Below are 18,304 nucleotides of genomic sequence, written 5' to 3'. Positions count from 1 at the left end.
GCAGTTGTTAGCTGTTTCTCTAAAATAATAATTGGTAGCAGCCCGCATCAGGAAAAGGCAGTCTCCCAATAGATAGAACTCGAAACTGGTGATCAGCAGCTTCCCAACAAGTTCTCAGGAATTGGGGGAGTGCGCTCAAGCATGTGCACCGAGAGGCAAAACGGCGGCGTGTAACAGTATATGACCTTCCTCTAGGAATGCTAGATTGGCAAAGGAAGAACGCCTTCAGTGGGCATGCATACAACTCCAGTTGTTTCTCACGATTCTGCCCTAATGTACTGTGCTATGACAACATCGAATATGATTGACTCTGAATGGGTGAGTCCCAGGAGGCTTCAGAGAAGCCAGCAATATAAGCTTGAAGGACAGAACTTGCAGGAGGAAACCGAGCAAGGGTGAGGCATTAAGGTAGAGGAAGCAAGGGCGGGAGTGCAAGTCTAGGGCATTCTTGAGCGACCTGAATGTTTTCTTCTCAAAGAATCCTTACCTGGCCCAAGCAAGTTCCAGTCCATGTGCCAATACAGAAGAGCATTTAGGAACATGGCATCAGACTGAGACCCCCTTCGCCAGTCAGACTGAGATTCCCTTCTGCCACTCAGAGGAGAACAAGGGCCCTGGAACCAGTCTCTGAGGTCAAGTCCTGGCTCGACCACTTCCTAGCTGTAGGACCCTGGGTAGATTTACCTAACCTCCCTGTGCCCCAGGTTTCTCTTCTGTAAAATGGAGAGAATAATGGTGTTTACCTCATAATAAAGACTGAATGAAGGCCAAGTGCAGTGGCTCACGGCTGTAATCCCAAAACTTTGGGAGGCCGAAGTGGGCAGATCACCTAAGATAAGGAGTTCAAGACCAGCCTGGCCAACATGGTGAAACCCTGTCTCTGAGAAGATATAAAAATTAGCCAGGTGTGATGGCACACGCCTGTAATCCCAGCTACTTGGGAGGCTGAGGCAGGAGAATCGCTTGAACCCAGGAGGCAGAGGTTGCACTGAGCCGAGATTGCATCATTGCACTCCAGCCTGGGCGGCAGAGCGACACTCCATCTAAAAAAAAAAAAGAAAAGAAAGAAAGAAAAGAAAAACAGGGAATGAGATACTAGGATAAAGGGCATCACACCTGGCGTGCAGGAATCTCTCAATACCCCGCGGCCACTGCTGCACTTCCGCATAGCCTCACCTCGCTTCATTTCTCTCTTCTGTAAATTCAGGGTTTGGAGAGTTAGAGACAGGGTATCCCCTAACACGGTGCTGGCCCACAGGAGGTTCTGAGAGCTGAATGGTGCAGCCTTCCAGTTCCCAATCAGCAAAGGCTAACGTTGCCTGGCAGAAGGAGGGACTCTATCTGAAAGCCCTGATCAACTCAGACCTCAGGTCACCAGGGAAAAGTTGAGGTGACAAAGAAAGTATGCAGGTCAATCCCGCTGCCTAGAGCAGTGTGCAGAAAGCATGGGGAGGGACCAACATTCAGAGAAACCGCTGGCAGCAGCCTCCCCTTAAAATTCTCAGGGACCTTGGTGAAGAAAGAAAAGTCAAGAATATTCCTACACAGAGCTAGGACCGAGGGCCTCTTGAACTCCTCAGAGAATGGGCCTGTCTCTGGGCATCTCCATGAATCTGGCCGGCAACTACCCTGTTAGTACAAGTCACTTCTAGTCCCCCATGCCCCACCCAACACTCGGCTCTTCAGCTGACATTGGCATCAGCTTACTATGTGCCGGCACTGTGGAAGCATGTTGTGTGTTCTATCTCATGCGTCCTCGTGACCAGCCCATCAGAGCTTGATGGGCGGGGAAACGGGGACAGAGAGAGGCTAAGGAACCTGCACAAGGCCCCAGAGCCAGTATGTGACAGACAAAGAGTAGGACCCAGGGAGATGGTCAGGGCCGGTGCCCATAACCATCCCTCTCCACTGCCTCTCACCTGCCCAGCAGGCTCTCCGGGGCCTGGAGCCCCCAGAATGCCAGCCACTTCCTCTAGGCAGAAGTGACCCTTCCCTCTCCCAGCACACATGTGACTCTACCCGTACTCACGGAAGTCAGAAACTAGTCAGAGCCAGATCTCCCGTGAGCCAGCAGGTGTCCCAAGAGCCAATGCCACAACCTCATGGGTAGGGGGCCCACTGCTGACCACATATCACCCAGGGCCAGGCTCAGGGACCAAGTCGCCTGTCCTCCTTGCCCACCTTTCATGGCAGCCACAAGACTGAGCTGGCAGTGCCACCTGTAGACAGCCTGTCTCCATTTAAGTATCTCAGAACCAATCCTAGGACGTGGGCTCTGGACAGGCCCCAAAGCCACCTCCCACCACCACCTAGCAAGCCAACTCCTGGTACAACCCCACCAGGCCCCAGAGCAACTGGGCGGGTGGAAATTGCCAGATGACGCTTTGCTCTCCTTCCAGAATACTGTTGCTGGCCACACACAAACACACAGCTCCTGAGGCATGTGAGGTCGCTGGGTAAAGCACCAGGGAGAGAAGAGCGTGGCCGTGTGGCACAGACCCCAGCAATCCCGATAGCTCAGACAGATGCAAACAAAAGCCAAATGCTGCCAAGACCCCAGAGGCAGCCTCAAAGGAGCGTGCCCATTAAACCTCCAGAGTGCCCTGTCAAAAGCAATGGCATTTTTTCCTAGCCCACGGGGGCGTTTAGAAGATTAATGAGATGAACCTGGCAGTACTCAAGGGTCCCCAGGGAACTGGGTGAATACATCATCCCCATCACAAAGCTCTTAAGAAGTGTGCCGTGGGCTGGGTCTTTGTTCAGCGCTGCATAGGACAACTGAGTCAGACAGGCTGAACCACCTGCAGCCCCCAGATCTCAGCCAGAAAGCGCAGCCACCACACAATGGCCAGCTCAAACTGTTCTGCAGGGGCAAGCCACCTAGGGCCCTGGCCTCTGCCAGCCACAGTCAGTCACCGGACATGGTTTGAGCAGCAGACGGCTGAAGGACAGGAGCCACTCCAGATAATCCACTTCTTGCTGTGGCCTTAACAAGTCCCATTCAAAGTGTCCCTTTTCCTCTAGGAAGCCTTCCTGGCCCTGCTGGCCTGTAGTGACCTCTCCCTATTACCCATCCCTAGCTTGTACCATTTGCTGCCCTGTTTGGGGTTGAGATTTTAAAATTTCTATGCAGCATTTAGAATGTGCCAGGAACTACGCTAAATGCTTTACATACATTATTTGACTTAATCCTGCTAAGAGCCCCTTGAAGTGGGCGTGATTATGCCCGTGACAGACTGAGGAAGCGGCGGCTGGGAATGGTCCAATCGTCCGTGTGTCCTGTGCTTCCAGACGTTTTCTTCTCATGAGATTGCATTCTCTCGCACTAGAGTGCAAACTGCTTCATGGCAGTGAGATATTTACACGTTCTTCTAGTCCCTGAATAGGTGCAGAGTTAACCAAGAGAAGACTGATTGCTACTGATTGCTGCATGTCAATCCATTAGCCTTCATTAACCCAGAGGTGGCATTAATGAATAAAAACACCATCGGCCATGTGACCAACTGACATCATGATTCGAATCCCTATAGACGCTGCGCAGAATTTGAATTACCAAGAAAGGTCCCCGTTGAAGTTGCATGTTACTTGTCAAGAAACTTTGCTGAAATGTTTTTCCTTCATCCCCTTCAGGGACAGCTGATGGCCACTGGCTCAGAGGAACAAAGCCCTGCTCGGCTTAACATGACCCAGCACGTGCAGGGGGGTGGCCCCAGCAGCTTTGCTGGGAACTGTCAAATTCGTCACCAGCCAAGGGCCAGGGGTCAAACAGGCAGCTCCCAGGAGGCGCTGCTGGCTCCAGGGCACAGGACACTCGGGGGAGAAGGCAGGGGCCTCACCTTTGGTAGCGTAGGCTTCTGCGATCACCCGCAGCCTGTAGGGGGGGGCAGCTGTCAGCGGCAGGTCGTCCAGGCCCACCCGGGCATAAATGTTCAGAGCTTCTTTATAATCACCTTCCACATAATTCAACTTGGCCATGATCAAATTGGATTCTTGTAGGAATTCTGACTAGAAGGAAAAGGAGAGAAAGAAAAGCATTTTCCTACAATATTAGGCATGATGCCTCAGAGCCCGGCGAGCTGTTGCCCTAAAACCCCACAGCTCCCCACGCAACTGCTTGGACGTGAATGCTCTGACCAGTATTATCCACAACTGGATAATTCTGAGCAGTATTATTCCACAATCAAATAGTGGAAACAACCCAAATGTCCATCAAAATGTGGGCTGGCCATAAAATGGAATATTACTCAGTTGTAGTAAAGAATGACATACTGCTATGTGTTAATACATAGATGAGCTCCAAAAATGTGATGCCAAGTGAAAAAGCCAGTCACAAGAGGCCACATATTGTATGCTTCCCTGTGTATGAAATGTCCAGGATAGTCAAGTCTGGAGTCAGAAAACAACAGATTAGCCTTGGCTAGGAATGGGAGGTGGTGCTACTGGTTATGGGGTTTCTTTGGGAGGTGCTAAAAATGTTCTGGAATTGATTGTGCTGATGGTTGCTCACTTCATGAATATACTAAAAATCACTGAATTGGACACTCTGAATGGGTGAATTCTATGGCATGTGAATTACATTTCGATAAAGCTGTTGCAAAAACCAAATCAAAATAAAAACTCTGCGGCTCCCCTCAGGCCCATGGCTGGGCTGGGCTGGGCCAGCTGGGATGCTTCATAAGTTAAACATACAAGTACCTGACTCAGAAGAGGAAGCTGCCCAGACATCCTGGTGGGTCCTGCCATGACACCAGAGATGCACCACAACACTGTAACCCAAATCATCAAGGAGAGTCTTCCCAAATGGATGCGAAGATCAGGACTTGCTTGTTTTCCAGTACGAAGTTTCTCACTGAGCCACTGAAGTTTGTAAACTGAGGTGGCCTGGTCCCCTCCCCAGAGGCTGAGGGCTAGAAGTTCTCTGTGGGCTCCCCTTCCTCCCAGTCATCGAGGCTGGCCTGGCCAGTCCCCCATTCCCCAAAGCCTCATCATGCCCTCCTCACTGACCCGTCCCCCAGCACCTAGGGAGAGAACAGGCCACCCTGCCACCTATATTAGGAAACAGATTTATCTTCCTTGGCCAGACCTTCTCTTGAGAGCCCAAGCTGTTCAAAGCTGTTTTTTTGCTTACAGAAGCACACCATGAAACTGCACTATTTATGCTGTAACCTAGAGCTTTGATGGGTGGACCGCATGGCGCAGGAAGCCAGGTACGCATGTTACAACAGCTATCTCAGCCAAGGTCGTCGGCTTCCATGCATTTCTTGGAAGAGAGCAGGGACATCGGGCAGCACTGGAGAGGATGGCGGAGTGGACAAGGAGGGCTGATGGGAGCAAAAGCGTTTATGGGTGGCCCAAGGGAGATGTGCCAGAGGAATCTGAATTACGTCTGGAGACAGAGAAATCAATGCAGACTTAGAAAAGAGAAAAAAGCATCCAGGCCAGGTACAGTGGCTCACACCTGTAATCCCAGCACTTTGGGAGGCTGGGGCAGGCAGATCACTTGATGCCAGAAGTTCGTGACCAGCCTGGCAACATGGCAAACCCCATCTCTACTAAAAATACAAAAATTAGCGGGGCATGGTGGCAGGCACCTGTAATCCCAGCTACTCAGGAGGCTGAGGCACAAGAATTGATGCCACTGCACTCCAGCCTGGGCAACAGAGCAAGATTCTATCTCAAAAAAAAATAAAAGCATCCAACACAGGGGTTCTCCACCCAGGTTAGGGACAGGCCAGGCTTGGGTATTTTGAAAACATTTCCTAGGACATTCTGAGAAGTCATCCCTCCTTCCCCAAGCGTCTAGCATCTGAGAACCATTGGATTAAACGCAAACTAAAGGAGGAGGGGGAATGAGGAGTTAGCATTAATGGACACATCACAAGAGGTTCTGTTTGCGGAGATGCAAAGAGTCCTGGAGATGGAGAGTGCTGACAGCTGAGCGACAATGATAATGTACTTAATGCCACTATACTGTACACTTACAAAGAGCTATAATGTTAGGTTGTATGTTACGTATATTTTACCAAAGGGAAAAAAAAACAGTTAATAAAAGCAAACCAAAGAGGCAGGTGGAGAAAAAGCTTGAAGAAAATTGCAGGCCTAGAGGCACAGTTTGGACACACTGGGAAGGCCTCGATGGACAAGTCTGGTCTGCACGGAAGCACAGGAAACAGGTTGGCCAGGGTGCCTCAACTGTCTGGGCGTGGGACAACAGCCCAACACCGTGCTGGGGGCCACCTTGCTCACAATAAGGACCATTTCCTTTCCTTGAATCAGAAGCCAGATGTCCAAACTCCTAGTCCAGGACTCTTTCCATCCCACTACATGGCTGGCTGGCTCTGGTCTTCCCAGCCTCAGTTCACTCAAGACAAGCTGGACTTAAGCTCAAGGAAAGAGAAAGTTTCACATCAGCCGAAGTGAGCGGGACAGCACACCCATGCAAAAGATGTGCGGCTTTGGAACATTCTTTATAAGATGGAGGAAGCTGAAAAAAAGCAATGGGAGAAAAACTCTCCAGGTAGAACCAATAACACAGCAAGAAATTATGTGGATCCAGCGCTGCACAGCTTTGAAAGAATTTCTCCATCTGAGCCTCAAGATAATCCTGGGCTAAGTAGGCCTGTAGCTGAGAAACATGGCGCTCAGAGAGGTAAAGTAATTTCTCAAGATCACACAGCTTATAAATCCAGAAGTGGACTCAAACCGAAGCATTTTAATTTGAATTAAATTCAATGGCTGGGTTCGGTGGCTCACGCCTGTAATCCTAGCACTTTGGGAGGCCAAGGCGGATGGATCACCTGAGGTCAGGATTTAGAGACCAGCCTGGCCAACATGGTGAAACCCCATCTCTACTAAAAATACAAAAATTAGCTAGGTGTGGTGGCAGGTGCCTGTAGCCACAGCTCCTCAGAAGGCTGAGGCAGGAGAATCGCTTGAACCTGGGAGGTGGTGGTTGCAGTGAGCCGAGATGGCGCTCCGGCACTCCAGCCTGGGCAACAGAGCAACGCTCTGTCTCAAAATAAATAAATAAATAAATTCATGTGCTTACTACCACACTGCATTGTAGAGGATAGAAAGCAAAACCTATCAGCACCTGGTGAAATGAAAGGGGAATTTTTCAAGATGAAGTTGTGGAAGGTGGACAAGGGAAAGAAACAAGCCAGATATCTCCCCCAACACCTCCTGGCAGATGCACACTTGAGTCTGGCTACCCATCACTGTGAGCTGTGGCCCACTTGCCTGCTGTCCCTCCACCGTCTCCTGCTAATCAAGACCTGCCACCTGTGTCCCCAGATCAAGACCTACCCCTGTGTCCACCTGTGTCATCATCTCATCACCATGTCATATGTTCAGAACATATGACAGGCCAGGCTGGTGTTAAACTCCCGGCCTCGAGTGATCTGCCACACACCAAAGTGTGGCATGCCCTGACAGAGAAACTGATCGGGGAAAGAGACCTGGCTTTTGAAGCCCAAATGCCACAGGAAGTCCTTAGGCACCTGGGCTCCCTATGAGGGGCTTTATGTTTTTGCATTTTTGACCTCACCAGCCACCCCTAGGGGCCTGGGGCGGGGTCCCTACATAGAGGTGATGCTCTCCAGCCACCTTCTAGGGGCCTGGAGCTGTGTCCCATGCAGACAACATACACAGAGACCATTTTGAAAGCAGCTCTCTATCAGGGTTTCCAGATGCCTGTGGCTGCACCACTGACCAACACCTAACTTACTTAAAGGTTGCCCAAGCCCTCTGCTGCAACAGGGCCGAGGAGGTGCCAGATGACCAAAAGAGAAACAGCTCAAAATGAAAGCTCACAGACTTAGAGCATGCAGGAGCCTGGAAGGTCCGAGCTCACCCCTCTAAGACCCCATCCCATTCGAACCTACAGAAACTTCAGGGAGGCGAGGAACCTCCCCAGGGTCACTCAGCAAGTCAGGAGCAGGCTCGAGTTTGCAGTACAGATATGAAAGGTAAACCCAAGGAAAACATGACTTCCCAGGGGGAAGCGTGCACACGCAGACAAGAATAAAGACCAAAAACAGAGCCCCAGAGGATTCCGAGACAGGAAGAGAAGAAAAATGAAAAAGACATCATCAAACTTAAAAGGAAACAGAAGTCAGAGCTCCAGAAGTTCACCAAAGACTGTCCTCAGTGGGAAATACATCCTGGGGAAATAAGAAGGGGGGTCCTGGGGAAGACAGGCAGGATGGAGGAGGCTGCAGATAGCCATCTGAACTAGGGGAAGCATCTGGAGCCAGGGGACCCGGGGGCTACGGGGTGGGGGTGCAGAAGGGCAGGGTGGGAAGAGATGACCCCCATGAAAAGCAGAAGGAACTGAATGGGGAGTCCCAGGAAGAAAAGAAGGAAAGCCACATGAGATGGAAAGGAAACCTGGGTATAAGGAGACCAGAAAATAGAATGGACAGATAGGGGGCATCGCCTAAGATTCCCTGTGCCAGAGGATGAGGGTCCTTGCTCAGGTGCAGGGAAGTTCCTGGCCCCCTCCCAAATGTGACACCAGGCCTGCTGGCACCAGTTTGGAACCCCCCATAGCTCTGGGCCACAGTGGCCTGTTACATTCATGAGCAGGAAACTGTGTGTTGAGTACCCCTTCTGATGAACTCCTCTCTTTTCTGGAACTGGTTAACATGTCAGGTTAAGGTCTGGGTTATATCGGAGAGCTTCAATTCAAGCATCTGAGAGATAAGTGGCATTGTGCAGGATGGCGTGTCATGAAGACTCTCATCAGAGAGACCCTATTGGGCCAGAAGCCCCAGAAGTGGTCAGCCCGCCTAGAGATTGATGCATCCACCCAACAGGGAGCTGGCCTGCTTCTAAGAAGACAAGCCATGCCAGTGTGCGGGTGAGCCTCAAATGTCATCTGGCTTGACCCTGAGCACCCTTCTAAACCACACACTGTCCAGAGGCCCACCTTACCTTAAGGTTCCCTCGGTCCAGGGCGGCGGTCAGATGCTTGCGGACCTCAGTCAGCTGGGGCTTGGGGCCCCGGGGACTGGCCCCCTGCCTCAGCGGGTGTTCCTTCAGGTACTGCTCCAGCTTTGATTCCCCGAGAAGAAGTTCTGCCATGTCATCTACAAAAACAAAATGAGAAGCCAGATGGGAGGAAGGAATGGCTTGCAAGTGGAACCCCCACCGTGGGACCCCAGAACCACCAGACCCCGAGGCTCCAGGCCCCCAGCAAGGTACTTCCAGAACATCATAGCCTTCACAGGGTCTAGGCGGGCACCACTTCATAGTGAATTTAGTTCATTTTAAAAATGTCCCAGTAGCATGTACTCACGCAGGTGTTGGCTCAAGTACTCAGTCATTTCTTTGGCAATAGATACATATCAACATGGAGAGAGTTCAAGTTCAGTAGAAAAAAACAAAGGTGTCTTATGATGTATTTGGTATAATCTTTATAAAACACATACAAGGTCAGGCATGGTGGCTCATGCCTGTAATCTCAGCACTTTGGGAGGCCAAGGCAGGCGGATCATGAGGTCAGGAATTCGAGACCAGCCTGGCCAACGTGATGAAACACCACCTCTACTAAAAATACAAAAAGTGGTACATATCTGTATTTATCTAGGTGTACATATTTACATTATTTAGCTAGGTGTACATGTTTTATTAGCTAGGTGTAGTGGTACATATCTGTAGTCCCAGCTATTCGGGAGGCTGAGGTGGGAGAATCACTTGAACCCGGGGGGCACAGGTTGCAGTGAGTTGAGAAGGCGCCATTGCACTCCAGCCTGGGTGACAGAGTGAGACTCCATCTCAAAGCACACACACACACACACACACACACACACACACACACACACACACCCCAGTGTTATGTATTTTCAAGAGTGGCGCAATGAAATCCCCAAGCTCTTCTGTTGTCTCCTGTGGAGCTGGTAGAATGTCTGTACAGCCAGATCATCAAATGAGTCTATGTCAAAATGACCTGAAATGCAAATCTATATTCCTGCAGAATAAGAGAGTTAGTCTGTTTCTGTCTAAAAGTCAAAGCTATACAGATACCTGGGAATGCCTGCATGAAGCTTTTACTCCAGAGACCACACTACTTATGGTTATAACTTGTTGATGTCTATACTGGCTTAATTCAAATGAAAAGCTAACTCCAGGAGCAGCTCTTTGGAATCCACACCCACCCCCCAGACTGTTCTGAATAAACCCAGAATAACTCAGACCGGCCTAAACATGGTCTATTTTTCTGGGACGGGACAGAACATAATTATATTGAAACATAAAATCAGTTTTCAAAGATCTGGAAGGACATATCTTGACCCCATGACAGTAGTTACAGCTGGGGTGCTGGGGAGGGACCTCCACGGGGTTGGTGGCAAAAAATTGACTTTAGCTTTGTCTTTAACATCCTGGTCCTAAAAACAAGAATAGATTTGCTTATTATAGAGGCAATCTAAAATTAATTCAAAAAGTCATCACCAAGGACCCCCTAAGATTCTGGGTGGTCAGCCCACCAAAGGCCAAGAGCTAAACCAAAAGCCTTTTGAACATGCTCTCAGCAGTCGGCCCACAACTGCTGAATCCATAGGTGTTAGCAGTGCTCTATGTACTGGGAACCCTAAAATAACTTTTTAGAGATGAGACCTACAGTCCTGGGAGGAGCCAAGTAACACTTAAACAGGGCTGAGTTCAGTTACTGAACTCAAGAATTCATTAGATGTCCAAGAACAAAAAGGAAATCTGGTAGGGTGCGGTGGCTCATACCTGTAATCCCAACACTTTGGGAGGCTGAGGCAGGTGGATCACCTGGGGTCAGGAGTTTGAGACCAGCCTAGCCAATATGGTGAAACCCTGTTTCTACTAAAAATACCAAAAAAAAAAATAGCCAGGCATGGTGGTATGTGACTGTAATCCCAGCTACTAGGGAGTCTGAGGCAAGAGAATCACTTAAGCCCGGAGTGGAGGTTGCAGTGAGCCAAGATCACGTCCCTGCACTCCAGCCTGGGTGACAGAGCAAGACTCTGACTAAAAAAAAAGAGGAAATCAGGCAGGGCCACACCAGCATCCAACACCGGAAGACAGTGAAGCAGTGCCTACCGGGGACACCGGGGTAGAAAGTGCAACCCCAGTGCGTGGGGCCGGTCCAGACACCAGCCAGGCACAAAGGCCACAAGCAGCCTCCTCCCAGACACATGGGCCCTTCTCAAGAAATGAAACCCAGCTCATAACGACACCCAGGACTCAGGAACAAAGGACATGTAGGCAAAGGCCTGAGTGTTTCTCACAGAATGCTAAATGCCCTCCAGAATTAGAGCCTCAGAACAGAATATGAAGTGTCAGAAAACAATGCACTGCAAAAACAATCATATGTCAGAGTTGGGAGGAGCTTCAGAGTGCCATGCCTTTATCTTTCAAAAATCTCTATTTTTAAATTTTAGTGAACTCTCAGGAAATAATGAGGAACCATTTATTTACAGCTCAAAAATTTTTTTAAATTCATTTTAGTTTCTATTTTCCCATTAATATGTATTAATAAACTTATTAATACTTACTATAATAGAGCAGTGCTGTTCAATAGAAATATATGCAAGTCACATATGTAATTCTGAAATTTTGTTTTGTTTTGTTTTGTTTTGTTTGAGACAGAGTTTTGCTCTTGTCGCCCAGATGGAGTACAATGGTGCAATCTTAGCTCACTGCAACCTTCGCCTCCTGGGTTCAAATGATTCTCCTGCCTCGGCCTCCCCCCGAGTAGCTGGGATTACAGGAACTCGCCACCATGCCAGGCTAATTTTTGTATTTTTAGTAGAAACGGGGTTTCTCCATGTTGTCCAGGCTGGTCTTGAACTCCTAACCTCGGGTGATCTGCCAGCCTCAGCCTCCCAAAGTACTGGGATTACAGGCATGAGCCACTGCGCCCAGCCTTAATTTAAAAATTCTAATAGCCATATTAAAGAAGGAAAAGAAGGCCAGGCTCTGTGGCTCCTGCCTGTAATCTCAACACTTTAGGAGGCCTAGGCAGGCAGATCACTTGAGCCCAGGAGTTTGAGACCAGCCTGGGCAACATAGCAAGACCCCGTCTCTACAGTTAAAAAAAAAATGGAATTAATTTAAACAATATGTTTTATTTAACCAAAATACTATCAGGTCAACATGCAATCAGTATTTAAAAAATATTAATGAGTTCTTACATTCCTTTTTCATATTAAGTTTTCCAAATCTTGTGTGTATTTTATACTCATAGCACATGTTGACTCTAACCAGCCACATTTCAAGTGGTCAATAGCTACATGTAGCTAGTGGCTATGATACTGGGCAGGAATATCATCACTGTTTATAGAAGTATGTCTAAATATCTACCTTTATATCTGTCTATGTCCCTACAATGATGCCTAAAATGATTATCACTTAGTGTAAACAATAGGAATTTCTGAATGATAGGATTTGAGGTAATTTGTAAATTCTCATCTTTGTAGTTTAAATTCTTTGCATTGAGCAAAGTCCTTTTATGTCACTTTTAGGAAAAAAAAAAGAAATTCTTCTTTAAAAACTGGAAGTATATATGCCAGGATATTAATAGCAGTTATTTCTGAGTGGTAAGATTATCCGTCTATGTTGAACTTCTTTTCTGTATATTTTTAAATTCTATAAAATAAAATAGAACTTGGGATTCAGAGTCCTAGATTTAAATACAAGTTTGTCACTCAGTGACTTTGCTCCAATGATTTAACCTCATTGATTCAGGGAGGCAATTACAAGAAAGCACCTCTTTCAACCTGAACAGAGGGTCCCTCTGTCCTTTCTCCTGGCCCCTCCCGGCCACCCCACCCCTCCTCACCTCCCTGCCACAGGGACCCTGCATCTGAAAATGGCTGCTTTGGGCAGTCTCTAGGCCAGGGAGCAGAAACAATGGGAGATCAGGACCCTGGCTACCTATTCTAGCTGTGGAAACCACAGGAGATCAGGACCCAGGATACCAGGACACAAGGCTTACCCTCTCAGAGCCACAATTCCATTTACAGACTGTGGGCTAGAGCTACTGAGTTCTCAGCAGGAAAACTCTATGGCCCAGAGTGACGACACCTCCCGGCTGGGCCTTAGAGAATGAGTAGGACCTGGGCTGGCAAAGAGCAGAGGGAAGGGCAAACCAGGCTGAAGAAACAGCACAACCAAAGCCACAGCCCAGAGCCCAGGAAAGCGGAGGAAACCAAGTGCAGGGGAATAGGGTGTGGGTAAAAAACTGGAGAATCAAGCTGGAATCGTAGCACCAAGATGTTAACACTTCCCCCTCCCAACCTCCCAACTCAGCACCCCCACCACTGGAACACATCCACAGCCCTCAGCAATGGAAAACAGGTCCTGGCCGGGCGTCACATGTGCCACCCCTTTGGAATGCTCTGGCATCCTGAGGACACCGGTCACCGATACTTGGTAAACACCTACTAACCCTCCAAGCTCTGCGGACTTCTCCTCCAGGTGTCCCATCCCAAACCACCTCCAGCAGCCCCAGGAGCCCTGAGCACCCTGGATGTTGATCAATCTGTCTGCCCCTTCTAGACAGTAAGGACAAGGCCTGAAGGAAGAACCTGTGTATCATGCGCAATGACTGGTTCAGAGTCCGTGCTCCGTACATGGTGAATTAATTCAGTGGTAGGGAAGGCATTTGCATCCTCCCCAGGTTAGGATGGTCACTGCCTGGGCAGAGTCTGCTTGTTGTCCCAGAATATTCACTCTCCCTTTCTTCCTTTAGTATTAAAATTCCCAAATGTAATCAGGGCACACAGCTGCCCAGCTAAGGGCTACACTTCCCAGGCTCGCTGGTGGCGACGTGCTGCCACGTGACTACATTGTGGCAACGTGGCCATGTGACTACATTATGGCAATAGGATGGGAGCAGAAGTGTTGCACGAGGCTTCTCGGTTGAGCCTTTAGAGGGAATGGGCTTGTCCTCCAGTCCCTGTTCACCCTACCCCACAGGCTGGAGCATGGCGGTGCTGCTGGAAAATGGCATGGCCGTCTGAGACCATAGCTGGAAGCCATCTATTGAGGATGAGCAGAGCAGAGCAGTACCACACAGGGAGGCTTGCTAGATCCCAACACCAGAGCTGCCGCTGAGCCCCCAACTGCTTACAATCAATTATTACATGAAAGTGAAACATTAACTTCTATCCTGTTCTACTTTCTAAGTCGCTGTAGTTCCGACCTTTGTTACAGGGGCCAAACCAAAATCTTAACCAGATCGTCCAAACAAGAAACCAACTTCAGGCTGAGAACTCCTATCTGGAAACACCCCACCAACCCCAGTCCTCAAGTTCACTAGTCTCCAGACAGAATTCCTAGAACCCATCTGAGGGCCTCTGCAGAATCCACAGACCCTGCACTTCTCCCGCTGCTTTGGTTTCACATCCCAGGATTGCCAAACTTTCATTTAAACGATGGGTTTCATAGTTGCAGAGAGGTGTAAAAACTGCTACCCAAGTGCTAGGCAGGATTCAGGGCCTTTGTGTTTCTCTGATCTGATGCTGGGGCAATGCGCCAGAGTCATGATGCCAAGATGTGGAGAACGCTCCGTTCCATCAGCAGCAACGGGGGGCCAGGCACTGTGGCTCACGCCTGTAATCCCAGCACTTCGGGAGGCTGAGGCAGTCGGATCACTTGGGGTCAGAAGTTCAAGACCAGCCTGGCCAACATGGAGAAACCCTGTCTCTACTAAAAATTAAAAATTAGCCAGGTGTAGTGCTGCACACCTGTAATCCCAGCTACTCGGGAGCCTGAGGCAGGAGAATCATTTGAACCCGGGGGGCAGACATTACAGTGAGCCAAGATTGTACCACTGCACTCCAGCCTGGGCAACAGAGGAAGATTCCGTGTCAACAACAAAAAAAAAGCAGCAACTGGGAGAGGGCAGCACAGGAAAATATTCAATGGAGAAAAGAGGTTTTCCTCAGAATTAGGAGATAGTCCCTTCCCTCACGACACCCCAGTCTCTCAAGACCATTCAACAGATAAGGGCTCTAACAAAGATGTGTACAGTATTGGATGGAGGTGGGAGAGAAGACAAAGTTTGCACCAAGAATGTGATGCTACACATTTGCAAGATGGAAAATGTGGGGAGAAGCATTCCAGACAGAAGGAATAGAATATGCAAAGGTATGACACGCCCTACTCGTTTGGGGAATTGGAAGTCTTTCCTTTGAACCAAACCACGAAGAGCTGGGAGAGTGATATGGTCTGGCTGTGTCCCCACCCAAATCTCATCTCAAATATGGTAATCCCCACCTGTCAAGGGACAGACCTGGTAGGAGGTGATTGGCTCATAGGGGCGGTTTCCCCTATGTGTTCTTGTGATACTGAGTTCTCACAAGACCTGATAGTTTTATAAGTGGCAAATTCCCCTGTGCTTTTTCTCTTTCCTGCCGCCTTCTGAAGAAGATACTCACTTCCCATTCACCTTCCACCATGATTGTAAGTTTTTTGAGATCTCCCCAGCCATGTAAAACTGTGAGTCAATTAAACTTCTTTCCTTTATAAATCATCCAGTCTCAGGTATTTCTTTTCTTTTTTTTGAGACAGAGTCTCATTCTGTCACCCAGGCTGGAGTGCAGTGGCGCCATCTTGACTCATTGCAACCTCCACTTCCCAGATTCAAGGAAGTCTCATGCCTCAGCCTCCCAAGTAGCTGGGATTACAGGCACTCACCCCACCATATCTGGCTAGTTTTTGTACTTTTAGTAGAGGCAGGGTTACACACGTTGGCCAGGCTGGCCTCAACTGATCGGCCCACCTTGGCCTCCCAAAGAGCTGGGATTACAAGTGTGAGCCACTGCACCTGGCCAGGTATTTCTTTCTTTCTTTCTTTCTTTCTTTTTTTTTGTGAGACAGAGTTTCGCTCTTGTTACCCAGGCTGGAGTGCAATGGCACGATCTTGGCTTACCGCAACCTCCGCCTCCTGGGTTCAAGCAATTCTCCTGCCTCAGCCTCCCAAGTAGCTGGAACTACAGGCGTGCGCCACCACGCCCAGCTAATTTTTGTATTTTTAGTAGAGACGGGGTTTCACCATGTTGACAGAATGGTCTCAATCTCTTGACCTTGTGATCCACCCACCTCGGCCTCCCAAAGTGCTGGGATTACAGGCGTGAGCCACTGCACCCAGCCCCAGGTATTTGTTTATAGCAGTGTGAAAATGGACTAATACAGAGAGGAAAGGGGAATCGTCAGGGGAGTTTCCTGCTAGGCAGGTAAGTATTGGCTCCTCAGTTCCAAAAAGAGCACCTGCTCTGAGCAGAGAGATTACAGTCTCATTTGAAATTGAACATGGTGGCTGCTCCCCCTCACCCCAAAAAAGGTGAATTCCCTGCCATTCACTCTCCCAACCAGGAGGGCAGAGATATTAAAAACACCAAGAGTCAGGCCAAAGAAATCACCCAGAGGCTGCACAATTCAGTCCTAAATGATGGAGGGCCTGGGTGGTGTGACCAACACTCCATGAGCACTGCCTGCCCTGCCAGGGACCTCGTGGGCTCACAATTTGAACCCAATAGCAAGAAAAGACGTCACCTAACCAGCATTCATTGCCCAATAATGTGTCCAGCTGCAAGCCAGGACAGGGTGACAAGAAGGAAAAAAGGCACTCCAGGACATACAAGAAAATTAACTCCAGACAGATTAAAGAGTTAAATATAAAACAGGACCAAAACATTAAAGATAGGCTTTTACTTTCAGCCAAGAAGGAGTATTAGGGACCAAAATTACTCTCCCATTAGAGACAACCACAAAAACAAGACAGAAAAAAAAAATGTTTTCAAGACTTTGCGCATCATGCAACAAAGAACAGTGACCCCCGAGAGCTCGGTAACAAACCAGGTGAGCCCACTACGGCCTTGAGAGCTTCCCAGTGCAACACAGAAACAGGGACCCTACATCAGAATTGTGTGCAGGAGAGGCTTAAAACCCCAAGTGCCTATGCACTCACCAGGCACAGCGTGGTGCGCAGCTAGCTGCGGAGCAGCCAGACTGCAAAGTGGGGCCAGAAATGCAGTTTCCAGAAAGGAGAGGCTACAGGCGGTGCAATGCAGGGAAAAGAGCTTTGGCCTCCAGCAGCCCTGGGCTTAAAGCCCACCTCCCTACCTCACTAGCTGTGTGGCATCAGGCAAGACACTTAACCTCTCTGAGTCTTGGTTTTCTCATTTGGGTATTGTGAAGATTAGCGACAATAGGTAATGCATACAGTCTGAAGTAAGTGGTGAATAAACATTAGCTATTGTTATTTCCATTATTTAGGATTAACTATTTCCCAGAACAGTTATGTTGAATCTTGTGGGGCCAGAAAGCTGTGTTCACCAGGCCTGCAATACAGCAGGAAGATATGAGTGTTGTGTGAGTCATTAATAGCCCGGCTACACCGAGCTCATGGTAAGCGCCATGCAGTGTAATGAGCAGTTTACCCGATCTGGATAGTCGTGGACACGATACTAGGGTGCTATTATCATCTCCATCTCACAAACAGGGTACCAGGCAGCAGAGGGGAGCAGCATGCCTAAGGCCACAGAGCTGGCCCATCCTGGAGCTGGGTTTGAACCCAGGCCTTCTGCCTATACTCTCTCAGCATGCCAGGCACAAATGACATCATCAGCCTCCAGGAGGGGCCCAGCTTCCCTCCCAACCAGCTGGGTGACCCCAGCCCACTTAACCCCTCTGGGGCAGAAGCTGGATGAATGGTTTCGGAGTCCCTCTCCTCCACCTGCTAGAATTCTCAGGGAACAGGGGTAAGGAGGGACTCAAGGGTGCCCAGGGCTGGCTTCGCTTTTCCCTTGGGCATTATTTGGGGGTTGAGTGAGGCTGCAGTAACCAGCTCCCCAATGGCTTATATAGGGATAATGCCTAAAGTCGAGTCAGATGTGGTGACTCATGCCTGTAATCCCAGCACTTCGGGAGGCTGAGGCAGGCAGATCGCAAGGTCAGGAGTTTGAGAAGAGCCTAAAATTACAAAATACAAAAATGAGCAGGGCATGGTAGCACGTGCCTATAGTCCCAGCTACTCAGAAGGTTGAGGCAGAAGAATCGCCTGAACCCGGGAAGAGGAGGTTGCAGTGAGCTAAATTCATGCCACTGCACTCCAGCCTGGGTGACTGAGAGAAACTCCATCTCGAGGGGGAAAAAAAAAAGCCTGAAGCTGAGACCACTAGTGAGACCCTCACCAAGGAGATATGGGGAATTAGCCCCTCTGCAGAGGGTCCATGCCCTGGCTCAGCACAATAGAGCTACTGCTGTGAGCCCTGCGGCTGGCACAGCTCGATGCCCAGGGGCACTTGGCCTCCTTGATCCCCCCCCA

General features: G+C 49.2%; 1 protein-coding gene across 9 annotated transcripts in view; it reads right to left on the bottom strand.

Annotated features, from left to right (window-relative positions):
• TTC7B (tetratricopeptide repeat domain 7B) overlaps positions 1-18,304 on the bottom strand; it is a 260,937-nt gene that overhangs the window by 222,906 nt on the left and 19,727 nt on the right. For 7 of the 9 annotated variants that reach the window (XM_032287646.1, XM_032287648.1, XM_032287650.1 and 4 more), the window contains exons 2-3: positions 8,935-9,089; positions 3,837-4,005 (exon numbers count right to left, since the gene is read on the bottom strand). In XM_032287646.1, coding sequence (XP_032143537.1) covers positions 3,837-4,005; positions 8,935-9,089 — 324 coding nt within the window. The remainder of the gene's footprint in view (positions 1-3,836; positions 4,006-8,934; positions 9,090-18,304) is intronic. The other 2 variants (XM_032287652.1, XM_032287654.1) reach the window with 1 other exon arrangement.

This window comes from Sapajus apella, unplaced genomic scaffold (genome assembly GCF_009761245.1).
Source record: "Sapajus apella isolate SASKATOON/1434 unplaced genomic scaffold, GSC_monkey_1.0 scaffold20, whole genome shotgun sequence".
In the NCBI taxonomy this organism is placed as follows: Eukaryota; Metazoa; Chordata; class Mammalia; order Primates; family Cebidae; genus Sapajus; species Sapajus apella.
The sequence above is the reverse complement of the archived record's forward strand: the minus strand, read 5'-3'. Positions and strand labels throughout refer to the sequence as shown.